At 45.4% G+C, this 16,457-nt stretch overlaps 8 protein-coding genes across 8 annotated transcripts, besides 1 other annotated feature; 4 read left to right on the top strand and 4 right to left on the bottom strand. All coding sequences in view use genetic code 12, as the record gives it.

Annotated features, from left to right (window-relative positions):
• Window positions 1–31: 31 nt before the first annotated feature.
• Window positions 32–2,536, top strand: PGUG_04502 (Zn(II)2Cys6 transcription factor; the record flags this gene model as incomplete). Its single annotated transcript, XM_001483724.1, has 1 exon — window positions 32–2,536. One exon carries the CDS (start codon window positions 32–34, stop codon window positions 2,534–2,536), a length of 2,505 nt encoding a protein of 834 aa, XP_001483774.2.
• Window positions 786–1,271, bottom strand: PGUG_04503 (uncharacterized protein; the record flags this gene model as incomplete). Its single annotated transcript, XM_001483723.1, has 1 exon — window positions 786–1,271. The coding sequence occupies one exon, from the start codon at window positions 1,269–1,271 to the stop codon at window positions 786–788; it is 486 nt and encodes a 161-aa protein (XP_001483773.2).
• Window positions 2,537–2,821: 285 nt separating the features above from the next.
• PGUG_04501 (dihydrodipicolinate synthase family protein) lies at window positions 2,822–3,709 on the top strand (the record flags this gene model as incomplete). The annotated part of the gene is made up of 1 exon (XM_001483722.1): window positions 2,822–3,709. One exon carries the CDS (start codon window positions 2,822–2,824, stop codon window positions 3,707–3,709), a length of 888 nt encoding a protein of 295 aa, XP_001483772.1.
• A 783-nt stretch (window positions 3,710–4,492) lies between these two features.
• PGUG_04500 (uncharacterized protein) lies at window positions 4,493–5,974 on the top strand (the record flags this gene model as incomplete). The annotated part of the gene is made up of 1 exon (XM_001483721.1): window positions 4,493–5,974. One exon carries the CDS (start codon window positions 4,493–4,495, stop codon window positions 5,972–5,974), a length of 1,482 nt encoding a protein of 493 aa, XP_001483771.1.
• Window positions 5,975–7,335: 1,361 nt separating this feature from the next.
• PGUG_04499 (uncharacterized protein) lies at window positions 7,336–8,721 on the bottom strand (the record flags this gene model as incomplete). Its single annotated transcript, XM_001483720.1, has 1 exon — window positions 7,336–8,721. The coding sequence occupies one exon, from the start codon at window positions 8,719–8,721 to the stop codon at window positions 7,336–7,338; it is 1,386 nt and encodes a 461-aa protein (XP_001483770.2).
• On the bottom strand, window positions 8,208–8,954 carry PGUG_04498 (uncharacterized protein; the record flags this gene model as incomplete). Its single annotated transcript, XM_001483719.1, has 1 exon — window positions 8,208–8,954. The coding sequence occupies one exon, from the start codon at window positions 8,952–8,954 to the stop codon at window positions 8,208–8,210; it is 747 nt and encodes a 248-aa protein (XP_001483769.2).
• Window positions 8,955–9,296: 342 nt separating this feature from the next.
• On the bottom strand, window positions 9,297–10,139 carry PGUG_04497 (LamB/YcsF family protein; the record flags this gene model as incomplete). The annotated part of the gene is made up of 1 exon (XM_001483718.1): window positions 9,297–10,139. The coding sequence occupies one exon, from the start codon at window positions 10,137–10,139 to the stop codon at window positions 9,297–9,299; it is 843 nt and encodes a 280-aa protein (XP_001483768.2).
• Window positions 10,140–10,948: 809 nt separating this feature from the next.
• PGUG_04496 (uncharacterized protein) lies at window positions 10,949–13,843 on the top strand (the record flags this gene model as incomplete). Its single annotated transcript, XM_001483717.1, has 1 exon — window positions 10,949–13,843. One exon carries the CDS (start codon window positions 10,949–10,951, stop codon window positions 13,841–13,843), a length of 2,895 nt encoding a protein of 964 aa, XP_001483767.2.
• A 1,702-nt stretch (window positions 13,844–15,545) lies between these two features.
• Window position 15,546, bottom strand: a sequence uncertainty (Possible assembly error: High quality discrepancy detected during assembly).
• Between the last annotated feature and the right edge of the window lie 911 nt (window positions 15,547–16,457).

Raw genomic sequence — 16,457 nt, 5'->3', positions numbered from 1 at the left:
GCGACACACTCCAGCTAACCGATAGGTTCTTATGGTACAGGGAGCTGCTCCAGGACATCCACGCATACCTGCATGTCAGAGATGCCATTCAAGAAAGACAAAATGTGATTCTCAGGTTCCCTCGTGCCAAAATTGTGTCAAGGCAGGAGTGGAATGCATGCACTACGATAAGATCCTCGGAAAGCCATTGGCTAGGCGTCACATTTGGTCGTTGGAAGAGCGCATGAAAATCCTTGCCGATAAAGGACAAGTAGAGAAGCCGTCTCCCGGAACTGCTAGGCAAGAATCTCATGAACGGGACCTCGATGAAGCTGGTAGGAACCGGATTAACTCAAGAGATTCTGTACATGTTCTGCAACTGAGCATTGACCAGAGCAGTGAGGTGCAGAGTGAGGAATTGGGTCTGCTTCATGAGGGCAGCGGGGAGATGAGGACCGAGATTCACCATAACCACCGTGAAAAAAGGCGCAGGCTATCTAATCAAAGTAGCTGGTCCGCTTTGCCGCTGGTGGATGATTCTTCTACTTCTTCTTTGTCCGACGATGATATGGAGGTATCAAATCCAAACTCAACAGATGCCTTTTTGATCACGACATCAACAGGTGGCGAGAGAATCCATTACAATGAAGAGTTAGCAAGCGAAATCCGACAGTATTCCACTTCGTTTGCAGACAGAGGAGCTAGCGAGACGTTCATCAAGAAAGAAAATGCGGCTATTGCCAAACTTGGACAAGATTTTCTCAAGGTTGCACGAAAGAACACCGTTCGAAATCGAGTAACCGATATCACAGCCTACAAGACTTCCATGTTGCTACGATTATCGAAAAGATATTTCGTTTGGATGAATAGTGCATATCCCGTGTTGCACGAATATGAGTTTTATGACTTGGTAAAAAGATGTCAAAAACAGCCCAAACAGGCGACAGTTCTAGAGTTTTTTCAATTGAATATGGTCTTTGCAATTGCTTTGGCGTCCTTAAGTCGGCCTCGTTTGACCACATCTGAACTCGGCCATGTTTCCAGAGCTTTCTGGAAAGCTGCCAGCAGGACGCTGAGTCGTGCCATTGGCGATGCTGAAGGGTTGAAAAAGCTACAGAACGTATTGCTCCTTTTGCAATACACATTACTAGTTCCCAAAGCGGGCAATTTATGGCAGCTCTCGGGTTCTGCAATGACTCTTGCAACCGAGATGAGCCTCTTTGCTCAGCCAAATCCAGCCCAAAATTTCGATCCATTGACATTGGACCTTCGTCGCAGGGCATTCTGGACATGTTACTGTATAGACAGGACTCTAAGTACAACTATGGGGCGACCTACCTCCATCCCAGAAGAATGGATCACCGCCAAGATGCCCGCATTGGTAGAAGACAAACTAATTAAAGCTGATGGGATATATTCAGGCCCTACGTGCTGTTTGAAGATTGCTTTAGTGCATCAGGTGCGTATTTGCCGCTTGCAATCAGAAATACATGGACGATTATATGCACCGATACCCACAAAGTGCTCTAATCAAGAGGAGGAAAAGGCTTGGACATGGCAGACCTATGACAAGCTTCGGACTTGGCGCTCTTCCTTTTTGTATCCTACGCCTCTTGTTACCAAAGAATGGACAGAGCTTCAGTTTCACATTGCAGTCGTTTTGTTATTAAGACCCTCGCCGAACAGGCCCAATCCTTCGATTGAGGAAACACATGTTGCTTTGCATTCCGCAGGAGAGTCCATGAAACTTATGAAAATAATGCATCGAGATGGGTCAGCCGTCTTCGTGTGGTTGACGGTCCAAAACTTATTTATGTGTGGTTTGACGTTCGTCAACTCTTTGAAAAAGCTAACCAAAGATCAAATGAGCGAGAGCATGTGTATTCCATTCGTTGAAATAATTTTGCAAGTCCAAGCTTGCACTTCGATACTTGAGACTCTTTCAACTTTGGAGGCAGGGGAACATGAAAAAATTCGAAATGTCTTTGAAATAGCCTCTTCGAATATTCTCCATGAACTATCGAAGCAAGCCACTAAATTGCAGGGTCTGATAGCCAAAGGAGGACACTGTGCTTGGGATCTTCTTGCCAAGTCTGACAACATCAATTTGCAAAGACCTACAGTAGTTGACGGTATTGAAATACCCATTGAGAATGATGCATCTTTTCTACATCTTACAGATTGTGACGAAACAACTAGTATATCCATAGATGAGACGCATTTTTATGAGCACGACGTCGACGCTTCCTCTAGATCTGATGCAGGGCACTCGCGTTTGGGAAGTAATCCACCAGATCCCAACCAGCATCCTGTCATTATTGAGAGACAAGGGCACGCTGAGTCACTTTTTAATGCGGCTAGTACTTCTTTGAGTCAATTGAATCTGCGAGGTACTTCGCTACATATAGCCGGCGAGACCAACCCTGAAATGTCTGCTTTAACGGCTTTTTCAGCCATAGCGTCAGAAGCAAATCCTATATCCTCTACGGACATACCAGATTGGTATGTGGGCGACTCGAGTACTGACTTAGAGAGATGGTTTCTTTATCCTATATGATCTGCATTCCACCATATTTTGCAAAAAATCGAGACTATGGAGTTCACGTTGTTCGGCGAGCTTACCATAGTCACTTTTCATCTACGGCTCAGAAATTAAATTGTTGTTAGACAAAATCAAGATTAAGATAACGCGGAAATTGTCCGATAACTTCGGCAAGGGCCGAAGGCCAGGGGACAGTTCGGCAGGAATCCGAAGAAGATCCAAACCCACATGAGCTTCTATAAAGCCCGCCTACCCTGCCCATGAACGTTAGTGTCATACTAATAGATCGAAAATCATATCATGACGAGGCTATTTTCAGGAATTCTTGCTGCTGTCGTTACTCCATTAGATGCCACCGGAGAAGTCGACTTGAAGGGAATCAAAAAACAGGTCGATAGACTTGTTGCTGCAGGAATTCATGGTATTGTTACTACCGGCACCACAGGTGAATTCCCTGCTCTCACACTTGATGAGCACAAGAGTGTGATCAAGGCGTATGTTGATGCAGTGGATGGCAGGCTTCCAGTGGTAGCAGGAATGGGAAGCAACAGCACTCGTGAAGCTATTGAAATGGCTCAATACTCTGAAAAGGTCGGCGCTGCTGCTTGTATGATTGTCCCACCTTTCTATGACCCTCTTACATTCAAGGCGCTTTACAAATTTTATGAGGATGTTTGTGGGTCAATTTCGATTCCAGTTATGTACTACAACTTGCCTCATGCTACCGGGGTACACCTTACGGCAGACCAATTTCGGTCCCTTTCTGAAATTGAAGGTTTCGATTTCGTGAAAGATACCTCAGGAAATGCAAAGGAATTAGCAGACCTCTTGACCAACCCACCCAGTAAACTTACTGTCTTCAATGGATGGGATACGTTTACTTTCTTAGCCATGTCCCACGGAGCCGAAGCAGGTGTTTGGGGAGTAGCTTCATTGGTTCCAAAGGAGTGTGTCGAATTTTGGAATACTTTCAGTGTCGAGAAAGACTTGGAGAAGGCTAGAGAGCAATGGAAATTCCTTTGGGAAGTCAGTAACTTTTTGGAAAGTGTCAATTATCCAGCTGGAATCAAGGCTGGTCTTGATATCATTGGTGAGTACGCGGGCACTGTACGTCCACCAACACTTCCAATCGAAAAGGAAGAGTACGACAAGCTTGCTGAGATTCTTTCCAGAAGAAAATATAAGTAGGAAGTTTCCTTTCAATAAGTCTATATGAAAATTAGGGCTTGATTTGTCTGGATAACGTAACAGAGTCTCTTAAAGACATTTGATATAAAATATATTGGACTGGTCTTGCTATCGTTCCGCTGGCTGTTTTTAGATGCTAGCTCTCGACTGGCCGCTATCATGAATATCCTCTACAGTTGAAGCGCAGGCCGGTTGAATCGTAGATCTTTTCTCATAATCGCATTCATAGGTGACTATTCTCTTCATTGCAAACCGAAGAAAGGGGCTTCCCAGCCAGATATTGTAATCTACATTAGGGCCGTGTCTGCTGTTCGGACATTTTCCGAAACTAATCGGGCAATATGCGTAATGGAGTGTCCGTTTAAAATTGCCATTTAAAGCAAGCGGCAAATAACATAGCCTCAATGGTTGCTTGAAAATATGTCTTATCTCTTCCTTTGATATCAATCTGGCAGGTGTACCTGTCAATCCTCAGTGGGCTGCAACTTTTCAAAGTAAGGTTTAGGGAAATGCAAGCAGACTTTCTCTGATCTATGGGCTTATCATTGAGGAGAATCACTCCCCTAGGTAAAAGATATACCTTGTAGGGGAGGGGTCATAGATTTTAGTGGTCAGCTTTCTGCACCCGATAAGAGGTTCAGCGTTTTCGAGTATTGTGCGACAGGCACGGCGATTTTCCGATCTCAGATAAGTTCCGCTATCTCCACTACTCCACGCACCTATCTGAATTGATACAAGATGTACAAATATGGCTCCAGAGCCGTCCTTTGCTGACTAGTTACAATGTCGCAACCAATTTCCGCCGTTGTTTCGGTCTCGTCTTTCTTGTCGAAAAAGAAAGACGAGCAGCTAAAGAAGAAACCCATTGTTTCCATTGAGCATGTCACTTATGACGATGATTTGGAGGAAAAATCAGAAGTTGTACGGGGATTGAAGTCTCGCCATATTCAATTGATTGCCCTTGGAGGTGCAATAGGTACTGGGTTATTCATTGGATCCGGCAGTGCGTTAAGTGTCTGTGGACCAGCTCCATTATTGACGTCTTATATGATCACTGCGTTCTGTGTTTGGCTAGTTATGAATCAACTTGGTGAGATGGTTATTTTTCTTCCAATATCTGGAAACGCCTCGGTATATGCGTTGACCAAAAAATATCTTAACTCCCCACTCTCGTTTACCGCCGGATGGAATTTGTTTTACGCTCAAGCTATGGTTCCACCCAGTGAGGTCACTGCTTGCGCTCTTATCATTGAGTACTGGACCGATGCAAATTCTGCAATTTTCATCTCCATTTTTGGCATAGCGACTATAGGCATGAACTTTCGACCAGTTAAGTACTACGGAGAAAGCGAGTTTTGCGTTGCTATAATCAAGATTTTGTGTATTACTGGTTTGATCATACTAGGAGTGGTTATCTTTTTTGGCGGTGGCCCTAACCAGGATGGAGTTTTGGGCTTTCATTACTGGAAACATCCCGGAGCGTTTGTCGACTACCTTGTGCCAGGAAATACAGGCAGGTTTTTGGCTACATGGACTGCAATTGTTAAGAGCGGGTTTGCTTTCGTGCTAACCCCTGAAATTCTTGCATCGTGTGCTGCTGAAGCGGAGAATCCTCGAAGGTCAATGCCAAAAGCTTTTCGTAGAGTCATTTACCGCTTGATTTTCTTTTATGTTGGAGGCGTTCTAGTTATTGGAGTGATTGTTGCGTCGAACAATTCGAGATTGATGAGTGCTATTGCCGCTGGAAAGTCGAATGCAGCTGCTTCCCCATTCGTGATTGGCATTAGCGAAGTAGGCATCAAAGTATTGCCCCATATTGTGAATGCTTGTTTCTTGACTAGCGCATACTCGGCGGGTACTAGCCAGCTTTATGCAGCTTCCAGATCTCTTCATTCTATGGCAATCAATGGTGACGCTCCCAGAATTTTTGGAAAGCTTAACAGATGGGGAGTTCCGTACTATAGTGTTGGACTTGGATCGTTGTTTATCTTCTTGTCCTATCTCAATTGTTCCAACACTAGCTCTACAGTGTTTGCTTGGTTGTCTAATATTGTCTCAATATCAGGATTTCTCAGTTGGATGTTCGTTGGTATTTGTTACTTGAGGTTCAGAAACATAATCGACTATCTTGACTTGAATGATAGAATTCCCTACAGGGTGCCGCTCATGAGGTACGGTGCATACTTCACAACAGGGTTTTTTGCCATTTTGTCACTTACCAATGAGGTTTTACGTCTTTTTCCCACAAAATTGGTCTACAAGTAACTTCTTTGCTGCATATATCACTCTTCTCTTCGTTGCTGTGTTGTACGCTGGTTCGACAATATACTACAGACAATGGAGGCTAATCCCACCTGAGAATATTGAAATCATGGATCTATTGGAGAGAGTTGAAGCAGAGGAAAATGAGGCTCTTGTGTACGAGCCAAATACCATACTAGAGAAAATATGGTGGTATGCTTTTTGAAATGGAATTACTTTCTAACTATATCGCGAATAAATACATCAAACAAATCTAAAGGAGCAGAACTTCGTAGACGAAGTTCACGGGTAAATAAAGAGTGACATTTCATAGCCTTCTGTGATGAGTAATTATTTTTTAGGCTTCATCAACGCTGAAGTTTGCATTAAACCTGCTCATAGATAAGAATAACTGCAAAAAAGTGAGCTCAATTTGGCTGCAAAAAAGTGTGCAGTCTTGTGAAAATGGTTGCACCACTTTTTCTTGAGGCTCAGATTAAACGCTTCTTAGACGATGTATGCTGTCTTCCTCGTTTTAGACGTCGTTACTCTGAACACAAATTTTGTTAGTTACGACAAAAAAAGCATATGAAACAACTACGACAAAAAAAGCAAATGAAACAACTCCTCATTGCAAGTCATTATGGAAAGGACCCCAAAGCTGTCCTCAATTTCGAAAGAATGCTTAACAGCAGTAGTACCAAATATTCGTAAAGCTATCAAGATCGTAATTTATTTACGTCAGAATCACTTCTCGGCCAGCATTTTCACTCATATGGGCAAATTGACGTCTACTTGTTATGCTGACGATTCATTTATTGTCCAGGTAGGTTACGATGCTTGCGGACACATTCGACCCTGGTTACGAAAAAAGTTGTTGGTCAGCATCTCAGCAAGTATAGTACTGAAAATAAATTGAATGGTGATTTTTGCCAGCCTTGGCTTAACAAAAATAAAGCGAGTTATATGGACTCTCTCGTCTCTTCCTCCTTGACTGTGAACTGAACCTTACTCACTGGCGTCTCGTCATCGTGGGAATATGTGGTGCTGTCTCCAGGTTTCGCCTCACGCCCCATCATAATACGATACAACCGGCCAAGGGCCTGGCGTCCGTCCCACACTGGGATTACGATAATGACGTAGACTGCGAAAAAAGCCCATAAAAATGCCACCACGATCCAACCTGTGAAGAACCGCTTACTGAAGATGTACTTCGAGCCATACAAGGGCATGGGGAAGACAACAAGAAAGAACAAGATCAATACGGTGCACGCAACAGCACCTATTTTGAACTGTCTCTTGAGTATGGTCTCGTTGTTCTGGTGCTCTATCAAGACGGCTTCAGTTGCATCTTCGTGCGATAACACATGCTCCAACCCGTGCTTCTAGTCGAACTCAGTGTTATCGTCCTGCTTGATGGAGAGCCAAGTTTCCCACGCAAAGTCTGCGGGCTTCAAAAAGACGAGAATGGGAATCACGATGAGCGGACAGCCCACGGCAACGGTGTTTCCCGCGGCAAGTGCTTCGTTGGTTGAAAGAGTTGCCAACGATATATATCCTGACTGCGATACCGTGTAGGCCATCCACACGGCTAAAGCGATCATGGTAGATACCACTGTGCCCACAGAGTATGCAAACCCCGACATCTTCCTCCAGTACAAAGTGAGCACCATGGCTACGATGTTGACGTTAACAATGATCCCCGACGCAGTGGTGATGAACGAAACGTCGAACCCAGCATGTGCAAGCCCAATACCCAAGGCGACAGTAACAATGCCGAATGCTATCACCGTCGCATGTGACACCAAGACCAAGCGGCCACCTTTGGCGTCTGGGTTGACGTATGCCTTATAGACGTCGTGGGTGACCATGGCGGAAATGGCGATCGTTTCCGAAGAAAATGCAGCAGTAACCGCCATGAAAATCATGGTCAACACCATGGCCACTCCAGACCGGCCCATCAACGCCTGTGCTGCATAAGGTAGCACCAAGCCTGCGCCGATTTCCTCGGCAGACATCAAGTCTGGGAATGTGGGAAAGCTGGGATGTGTTTCTAAGCCGGCAGCAGCCAAACCCATCGTTGTGGACAAGCAGAATGGCAACGAGAACCACGCTAGCCCTCCCAAAATGTACCCTCTTACCAAATACTTGGGGTCGGCAGCAATGGCCTTTTGAAAAAGCTGTGAGTCGCAAGCTGCTGCAAAGCCAGCACCAAAAAGAACCAAGCCAAAGAGACCGCCTTGGACAGAGTTGAACGTCAACAAGCTCCCCAGAGCATTCCCAGCGATAGGCCGCCTTTCAGAAGCTTCCACCAAAAGATCCCACAAGGCACCAGGGGAGCCCACGATGTCGCTGAGTTGCATAGCAGTTGAATAGAAATGCAAGCACAAGACAGTATAAAATGACGGTGTGAGTCCAGTCGGTAAGGAAAGGTGGCCTTGATGCCTCCCATCAAAGTGTAGATGATAACGCCAATAGGAAACAACACAATAGCTGCGTCTCTGTTCATGCCTGTGATGGCTGAAAATATTGACGATCCGTTGATCAACAAGTTGGTGGTATAGCACACCATCTGAATTACAGAGTACACAATAGAGACAATGTGTGTAGGTGCGCCGTATCTTGTTCGTACCACTTCCTGGTACGTGTGGCAGTTGGGTGCCTTTTTTTTGATTTCGAGTGCCAACATACTGAAGAAGATTATCTGCACACATGCCCCGGCACCATACCAATATGCGCTTGAGATGCCGTTGGAGTAAGCAGCGGTACATGATAATAGCAAAGTGGAACCAATTGTCCACGAACTGATCACTGCTGAAGCGATCAAGCCGGTCTTGATACTGCGCTTCGCCGTCATCAACATTTCCGAGTCCTGGATTTCGTTGAAGAATACAGACAAGAGTTTGGTTACGCCCACCATTATCACGGCAAAAGCGAAACCAACTCCAACAACCATGCCATATCCAACACTTTCACCGAATATTTTAGCGTGTTCGAGCCCCATTGCGAGTATGGGTGGTATTGGCTTTCCAGGCTTTGGGGAGCATTTTATTCACTGGTGGTCATTATCGACCATACTCCGGCCACGGTATGGTAGCTAGCTGCGGCTTGCCGCTAAGATAAGGTTTATCATCTCTGAGATAAAGATTAACGTTATCTCTGTCTATCGGTTTTCCTCAAACATGTCCGATAACTCGTAATGACGCATTAGGAAATGTTTGCGACGAGCAGCCGTTTTCCTTCAATACATGCAGCATCCCATTTTGGGTAATATTGTCCCCCAAGATGACCATTGTGTGGTAACCGCTCCGATTACAAAATATTACTATTACGTTGCATTCGATATCTACTTGGCGGCATACCCCCTTGCAGCATTGATCTCGTCGATGGCAGCCCTGGTTTTGCGTGCATTCTCAAGAGCAGTGGGCATGTCCAGATGCAAGCACACGGTGAATGGAGCACCCCCAAAGTTGAGATTCATAGGCTTGTCCTCGGTGTCTACCGTTTGATCAGCGAAGCCAGCCTGTAACACCGCGTTCATGATTGTTTCCGGCGTACGTGCGCTTTTGGGACCAGCAAATATCTTGACGAGCTTACCTTCGGAATTGTAATTGAGGTCTGGGTAGAACTCTTGTATGAATTGCACACCCTCTTTCTTGGCCACTTGCTCATACCTGACACTCTTACCGGCCATCACTGGAACGCCAAACACCTTTGCTGCGTCTAACACCGCATGCATGATCTCTTCATCTCTCTCAACGTAAAAGAACAACTCGCCATGTGGCTTAATGTACAGTAATGGCATACCTTCCGCATCTAAGAATGCCTTCAAGGCTCCGACTTGGTACAACACCAAGTCGTATACGTCCTGAGGCGAGAGCGCCCATTGTCTCCGGCCAAATCCAACCTTGTCAGGTAAACCTGGATGGGCTCCAACTCGAACGCCGTGCTTTTTGGCGAGCTGGATGGTTTCCCTCATGATTCTGGGATCTCCAGCATGGCCCCCGCAAGCTATGTTGGCAGTGTCGATAAGAGGCATGAGCTCTGCATCAGGACCCATTTTCCACGGACCGAAGCCTTCTCCCATGTCACAATTGATCTCGCATCGAGGAAGAATCTGAGAGTTGTCATTTGCTTGGCCAGAGAGCGCAAACGGTGTCGCTGCGTTTGCAACTTTGTCGTAAGTCATGACCCTATCACTGCGAATTTGCACTAGAAATAGGGACGATAGGAGGGGACGGAGGTAAATACCGCGGCATATTGAGGTGAGCGCAACGTAGTTCTAGTTAGAACAATCGCATACCCCAAATAAGCCTTTCTTGGCTGCATACCGGAGCCGCATTTCTTCTCAAAATGTCAAAAGATACGACGATGATGCTGCATTCGCGCAATCGTATTGTCGGTTTAGCTATTACCAGTAATATGCGCTGCTCGCCCAGAAGTGGCAATGCCGCTGGATGTGGGGTAGATAACTCCTATAGATACGATCCGGATCTGCTGCTCGATCCGCACCAATTGCGATCATGTCACAATTCCGCACTATCAAGAGAGTCTTGGTAGCCAACAGAGGTGAGATTGCCTGTCGTATAATACGTTGTTGCAAGGAAAATGGACTCCGAAGCATTGCAATATACTCCGCCGAGGATGCTGAATCTTTACACGTACTCTCAGCTGACGAGGCTGTGCTATTGCCTGGTGTCGGCGCACAGGCATATATAGATATCGACCAGGTTGTGTCTGTCGCCATAAACCTGAATGCCGATGTTGTCGTTCCAGGTTATGGCTTTCTCTCTGAGTCCCCACAATTTGCAGCTGCTTTGGAGAAGAAAGGTATAGTGTTTGCAGGACCAACCGGGAAAATCGATCGACACGTTTGGCTTGAAGCACTCGGCAAGAAGTTTAGCCGAAAGCAACGATGTGCCCGTCGTTCCCGGCTCTGGTCTCATCACGGACATAGCTGAAGCCCAACTGATTGCCAACAGAATCGGATACCCTGTCATGCTCAAGTCCACTGCTGGAGGAGGTGGTATGGGCTTGAAAGTTTGCTACAGGGAGGACGAATTGAGCGACGCATTTAAGGAAGTCGTCTCAAGAGGTGAAACTTTGTTCAATAACTCTGGAGCCTTCCTTGAGAAGTACGTAGAATGCGGTCGGCACATCGAGGTTCAAGTCTTCGGCAACGGTCAGGGCTATGTGCGTGCCTTTGGCGAACGTGAATGCTCTATCCAAAGAAGACATCAAAAGGTCATCGAAGAAGCGCCTAGCCCTTTTGTGGAAAATGGCCGCACGCTGTTGAGGAAACAACTAGTAACGTGTGCCGCTCATCTCGCCGCTTCTGTCAAGTATAAATCGGCAGGTACGGTGGAATTTCTTGTCGACGATGAGACTGGCAGCTTCTATTTCTTGGAGATGAACACTCGACTTCAGGTGGAACATGGCATAACAGAATTGGTCTACGGTGTTGACTTGGTAAAGTTGATGTTACTCCAAGCTGATTATGAAGCTAGAGGTGAGCCAGGCATGCCCAAAAGTCTCCTTGAGAAGGAGGGATCATGTGAAATTGACAGTGATGGTGTTGCTATACCTCGAGGACATGCAATCGAGTGCAGAGTGTATGCTGAAAATCCCGTCAAGAACTTTCAGCCTGCGCCGGGTGTCTTGCATTTTGTTGAATTTCCAGATGAGATCGGGAAGGAGTCTAAGTTGCGTGTTGATCATTGGATATCAACGGGAAGCAAGGTCTCGCCGTATTTTGATCCTCTATTAGCAAAGGTTATGGTATGGGCACCTCTGAGAGATAAATCCCGGTTATCGATGGTTCGGGCCTTGTCGAAGAGCCACATACACGGCCCTACTCATAACATCGACTACTTGACTGAAATTTTGAACTCCAGCAACTTTTTGACGGGTACAACACTAACTACATTCTTAACATCTGACTTTCAATATCAACCTAATTTGATCGAGTTTGTGAAGCCTGGTTCTTACACAACTATTCAAGATTATCCAGGAAGGGAAGACGTTGGCCATGGAGTTCCATTGTCTGGCCCCACCGATCCAATTTTTTTCCAGTTGGCTAATATTGTCGTAGGCAACGATCGGCGCACCGAGGGACTTGAAATCACTTTGAAAGGACCGACCATCAGGGCCCATGCGGCATTGACAATCTGTCTTGCTGGAGGAAAGTTCAAGTTCACCATAAATGGAGCGTCAGTGCCTATGTTTACTGCAATCTCTGTCCCAGCAGGCTCCGTCATCTCGGTCGGCAAAGCTCAAGGAAGTTGTGCACGGGCTTACCTAGCCATTAAGGGCGGTCTCCCAGAGGTTGCTCAATACTTGGGGTCCAAGTCATGTACCCCGACATTAAATTTGGGCGGACATCAAGGTAGGCCCATCATGGACGGAGACTGTTTATCTGTCGTTCGTCAAGTTGGCTTCAGTGACTCGGTGGAACTTGGCTTCGAACTTCCTCAAAAATGTAAGCCTGACCTTGACACCGTCGAAGATGACTTTATTTGGACGATTAGAACCACTGGAGGGCCCCACGACACAACCGATATCTGCAGCAAAGAAGGTCTAGAAATGTTCTACAATACAGTGTATACTGTTAACTTGAATTCTAACAGAGGCTGCATTCGTTTAGATGGACCAGCGAACGTTTTCTCGAGGAAGAATGGTGGCGATGGAGGAACTCACCCTAGTAACATTTTAGAGTACCCATACCCAAGCTGTGGCATCAGTATTGTCGGAAATGTGGTGTCTTTGTTTGGTGTCGATGGATCAACACTTTCTGGCTTCGTTTGCATAGCAGTACCCATTATGGCTGATTGGTGGAAGGCTGGTCAAGCGAAGGTCAAAGGCAAAATTAGATTCAAACAAGTTTCTCATAGTGAATCAGTGGCTCTCAAGCAGCAGCAGGAGGCTTTTTTGGACGAGTTGGAATACGCCAAAAATAGCTCCGGTGATTTACCTGTGTTTCGTGAGAGCCTTCCTACGGCAGATGACACAACTACGAAGGACACTTTATTGTTTCATCGAACATCTGGCGACAAAGGTGTGCCATTTTTCATCAGGCAGGCCGGTGAAAAAATGCTCATTTTAGATTTTGGGGTTGAGCATTTCACATTGGTTAACAATGGCCGTCAAAGAGTGCTCGAAATGAAGCTCAAAGAGCAGCCTAAAGACTCTCTTTTGGCCAAAGGTTTGATTAGAATTGAGTGCTGCAGCGGTGCCATGGCGGTCATTTACGAGCCGACAATCATCTCACAAAGTTGTCTTGTTGAGATCTTGAGCCACATGGAAGGTGATATCCCACCAACAGACAGTTTGAAAATTGAAAGCACCCTTTACCGTCTTCCAATTTGTTTCGATCATTCGGCAATTGCACATTGCATGGAACGGTACATGCGTTCCCAAAGATCTCAAGCGCCATATTTGCCAGACAATACTGCGTACTTGATGAAGGCTAACTGCATCGACCTGCTAGAACAATTTAAAGCCAATGTTGTTGGCCAAACGCAAGTTGTGACAGCTGTCTCTTTCTTGTGTGCCAACACTTTGTCCGTGAATTTGGATCCTAGAACGAGGTTCAAAACCGGTAAATTCAATCCTGCTCGTACTTTCACTCCCAAAGGTGCTTTGGGATCAGGGTCAGTTGGTTACTCAATTTATTCAATTGACTCCCCCGGTGGATATCTTATCTGGGGAATGGGACTCCCAGACTTATGTTGGAACACTTTTGGTAGACTCAAAGTCAGCCATGGCAGACCATGGTTTTTCAACAATTTTGACCAGGTTGTATATTACGAGGTCGACGAGGAAGAATTGACAAAGCTCAACCGTGACTTATTGTTAGGGGATTTGGACATTCCAACAGAAAAAGTCTGTACTTGACTTCAGCGAATACTCAAAGTTTTTAAGTGATATTAAAGATGAGCTTGATGATCTCAATGATAGGAAAGCAAAAGTTATGTCCAAACTTTTGGAAGAGGAGGATAGGTCTTTGGCTCAATGGGTCAAAGAATGTGAGATTGCGAAGAATTTCAAATCCCACGGGTGTGGCAAAATTCTTGCAAGATCCTAGTGCCATCAAAGTGACTTGTAATATGGCTGCAAACATTTTCAAAATCAACTATAAAGCCGGTGAGATTGTTGGTGTAAGTGATACAATCATTATGCTTGAAGCAATGAAGATGGAGATTGCTGTAAAGCCTGTTGGTGGAGATGAAGATGAATCTGATGATGAAACTGAGTCTAAGGCTGCCTATACTGAGAGCTCTCGCTTTGAAGTATTGGAGGTGGCTGTCAATGAGGGAGATGTAGTATCTCCAGGAACTGTGTTAGCATTTCTTCGCTTAGTCTAAAGGGAGTAATTCTCTGTTTTAATCACTAGATAATTTTTACGAGCCTTCACTTAGAAACAAACAACTTCAGACTATATTAGAATGACCTATATTCGCAAAATATTTTGTTTTTGCGAAATATGAAAATTCTTTAAACAGTCATTGAAAGGAATAACTGAATAACGCGGAACGAGGCCAGAAAATATTGATACAGAATCAAGCTCTAGAGAGTGTCTGAGAGACACGGAGAATTTCATCTCATAATTGATTAAGCTCACAGATGTATGTTGAGACCAGGGCAATACTTGGGCCGAGTGCGATAGTGGGAGACGTCCACCGCGCGGTTCGAAACGGACGTCACGTGAGCAGGCAGAGTACAGGGAGGAAGGGAGGGTGATTGAAGGAAGCGGGGGTGGTGTGGGTATGCCAATTGCATTTGTGGGTTGGTGAATACAGAGCTTTTAGTTTATGGATTCTTGATTGTAGATTTTTATGTGGGTTGAGGTCGTGCGGCTGTTCAATTTGAAAAATGGGATTGCAGCAGTTTTGAGCTGACAAGCACAGGTGTGTGAAAGTGGGGTGGAAGCAAAGTGCGTGAAACGGGGGGAAGAAGGTGGCATAGGCAATAGGTGAGTGAAATGGATGCGCAGGGACGTTTTTGGGGCTGTTTGCGGGGATTAAGGAAAACGGCGGAAGGGCTTTTGTGGAGCGGGTGTGGAGTGTGCGCGGTTGTGCGGGCAGCGGCTGCGAAAAGTGGGACAGGATCTGGCAAAAAATGGCCAAAAATACAATTTGCAAAAATTGATAAATTCGCAAAGTTCTGAGTAGTTGCAGATGATTGCTGGGGTGTAGGAAGGGTAAAAACGCAATTTGAAACAAAGTTTGTCAAAATGCCCTAAAATGTTGTAAAACATGTGTACAAACGACCAGACAACCCTCAGAAGCCGAAAAAAAATTATTCATGATGACCTCATGTTGGGGGTCGAGATGAGTGAATTTCGCTAAGTGTGAACTTTTTTCATTTTTGTATGGCACGGTGTCGATGAATTTGTATGGAAAAGCGTCGCACAATTCAAAAGGCCCTGGGGGGATTGTGCAGGGACTGGGTGCAAACTCGCGGCACCATTTGCGTGCCGAATCAAATGCGAAGGCAGTAAATGAGGGCCGGAGGAACTATATGCGAAAGCATGAAACACTATTTAGAAAGAATTGAAGAGCAATCTTCAGTTTGGAGTACCAGGTGTGGTTTATGGCCTCGTTGTTTAGTGGGGAGAGTTCTATGGTGAGACGTCAGTTTCGGCATGCTCTTTACGGTAGACAACATGGGTTATCTTGCGCAAGCAAGGAGCCTGAACAGTCTCACATCAGACATCTAGCGATTCTTGTGTGTGAGCATTGAAGGATTTAGTGGATTACTAGCCGATGGCAAGTGTTCAACTAAAAACTTACTTGGGGGTCTGCGGCATTGAATAGCCGGATTTAGTTCTGTGATTCTCTGCTTGTAACCTCCTCCATGGTTGGTTATGTTAAACCTCTTGTGCTATGCATGGGAGTGTTTAGCGGACATCACACCAGGGGAATTCAAAGAGGGCTATATGGATGTAGGATGCTTGCAGGCGGTCTTTCATTAGACTGGGCTGTGGGCACCTACCGGCTGATTTCGGTCAGTTGCAATTATATCAAATAACTTCAGTCGGGAAGACTTGCAGCGATGCGAGTTGGAACGGCGATGTGGGCTCTTGCGAGCCTTCAAGATAGTTATCTGGTTGATCCTGCCAGTAGTCATATGCTTGTCTCAAAGATTAAGCCATGCATGTCTAAGTATAAGCAATTTATACAGTGAAACTGCGAATGGCTCATTAAATCAGTTATCGTTTATTTGATAGTACCTTTACTACTTGGATAACCGTGGTAATTCTAGAGCTAATACATGCTAAAAATCCCGACTGTTTGGAAGGGATGTATTTATTAGATAAAAAATCAATGCTCTTTGAGCTCTTTGATGATTCATAATAACTTTTCGAATCGCATGGCCTTGTGCTGGCGATGGTTCATTCAAATTTCTGCCCTATCAACTTTCGATGGTAGGATAGTGGCCTACCATGGTTTCAACGGGTAACGGGGAATAAGGGTTCGATTCCGGAGAGGGAGCCTGAGAAACGGCT

The sequence above is a fragment of the Meyerozyma guilliermondii genome, genomic scaffold (assembly GCF_000149425.1).
Source record: "Meyerozyma guilliermondii ATCC 6260 scaffold_5 genomic scaffold, whole genome shotgun sequence".
Taxonomy (NCBI): Eukaryota; Fungi; Ascomycota; class Pichiomycetes; order Serinales; family Debaryomycetaceae; genus Meyerozyma; species Meyerozyma guilliermondii.
This window is presented reverse-complemented; position numbering and strand designations above follow the sequence as displayed.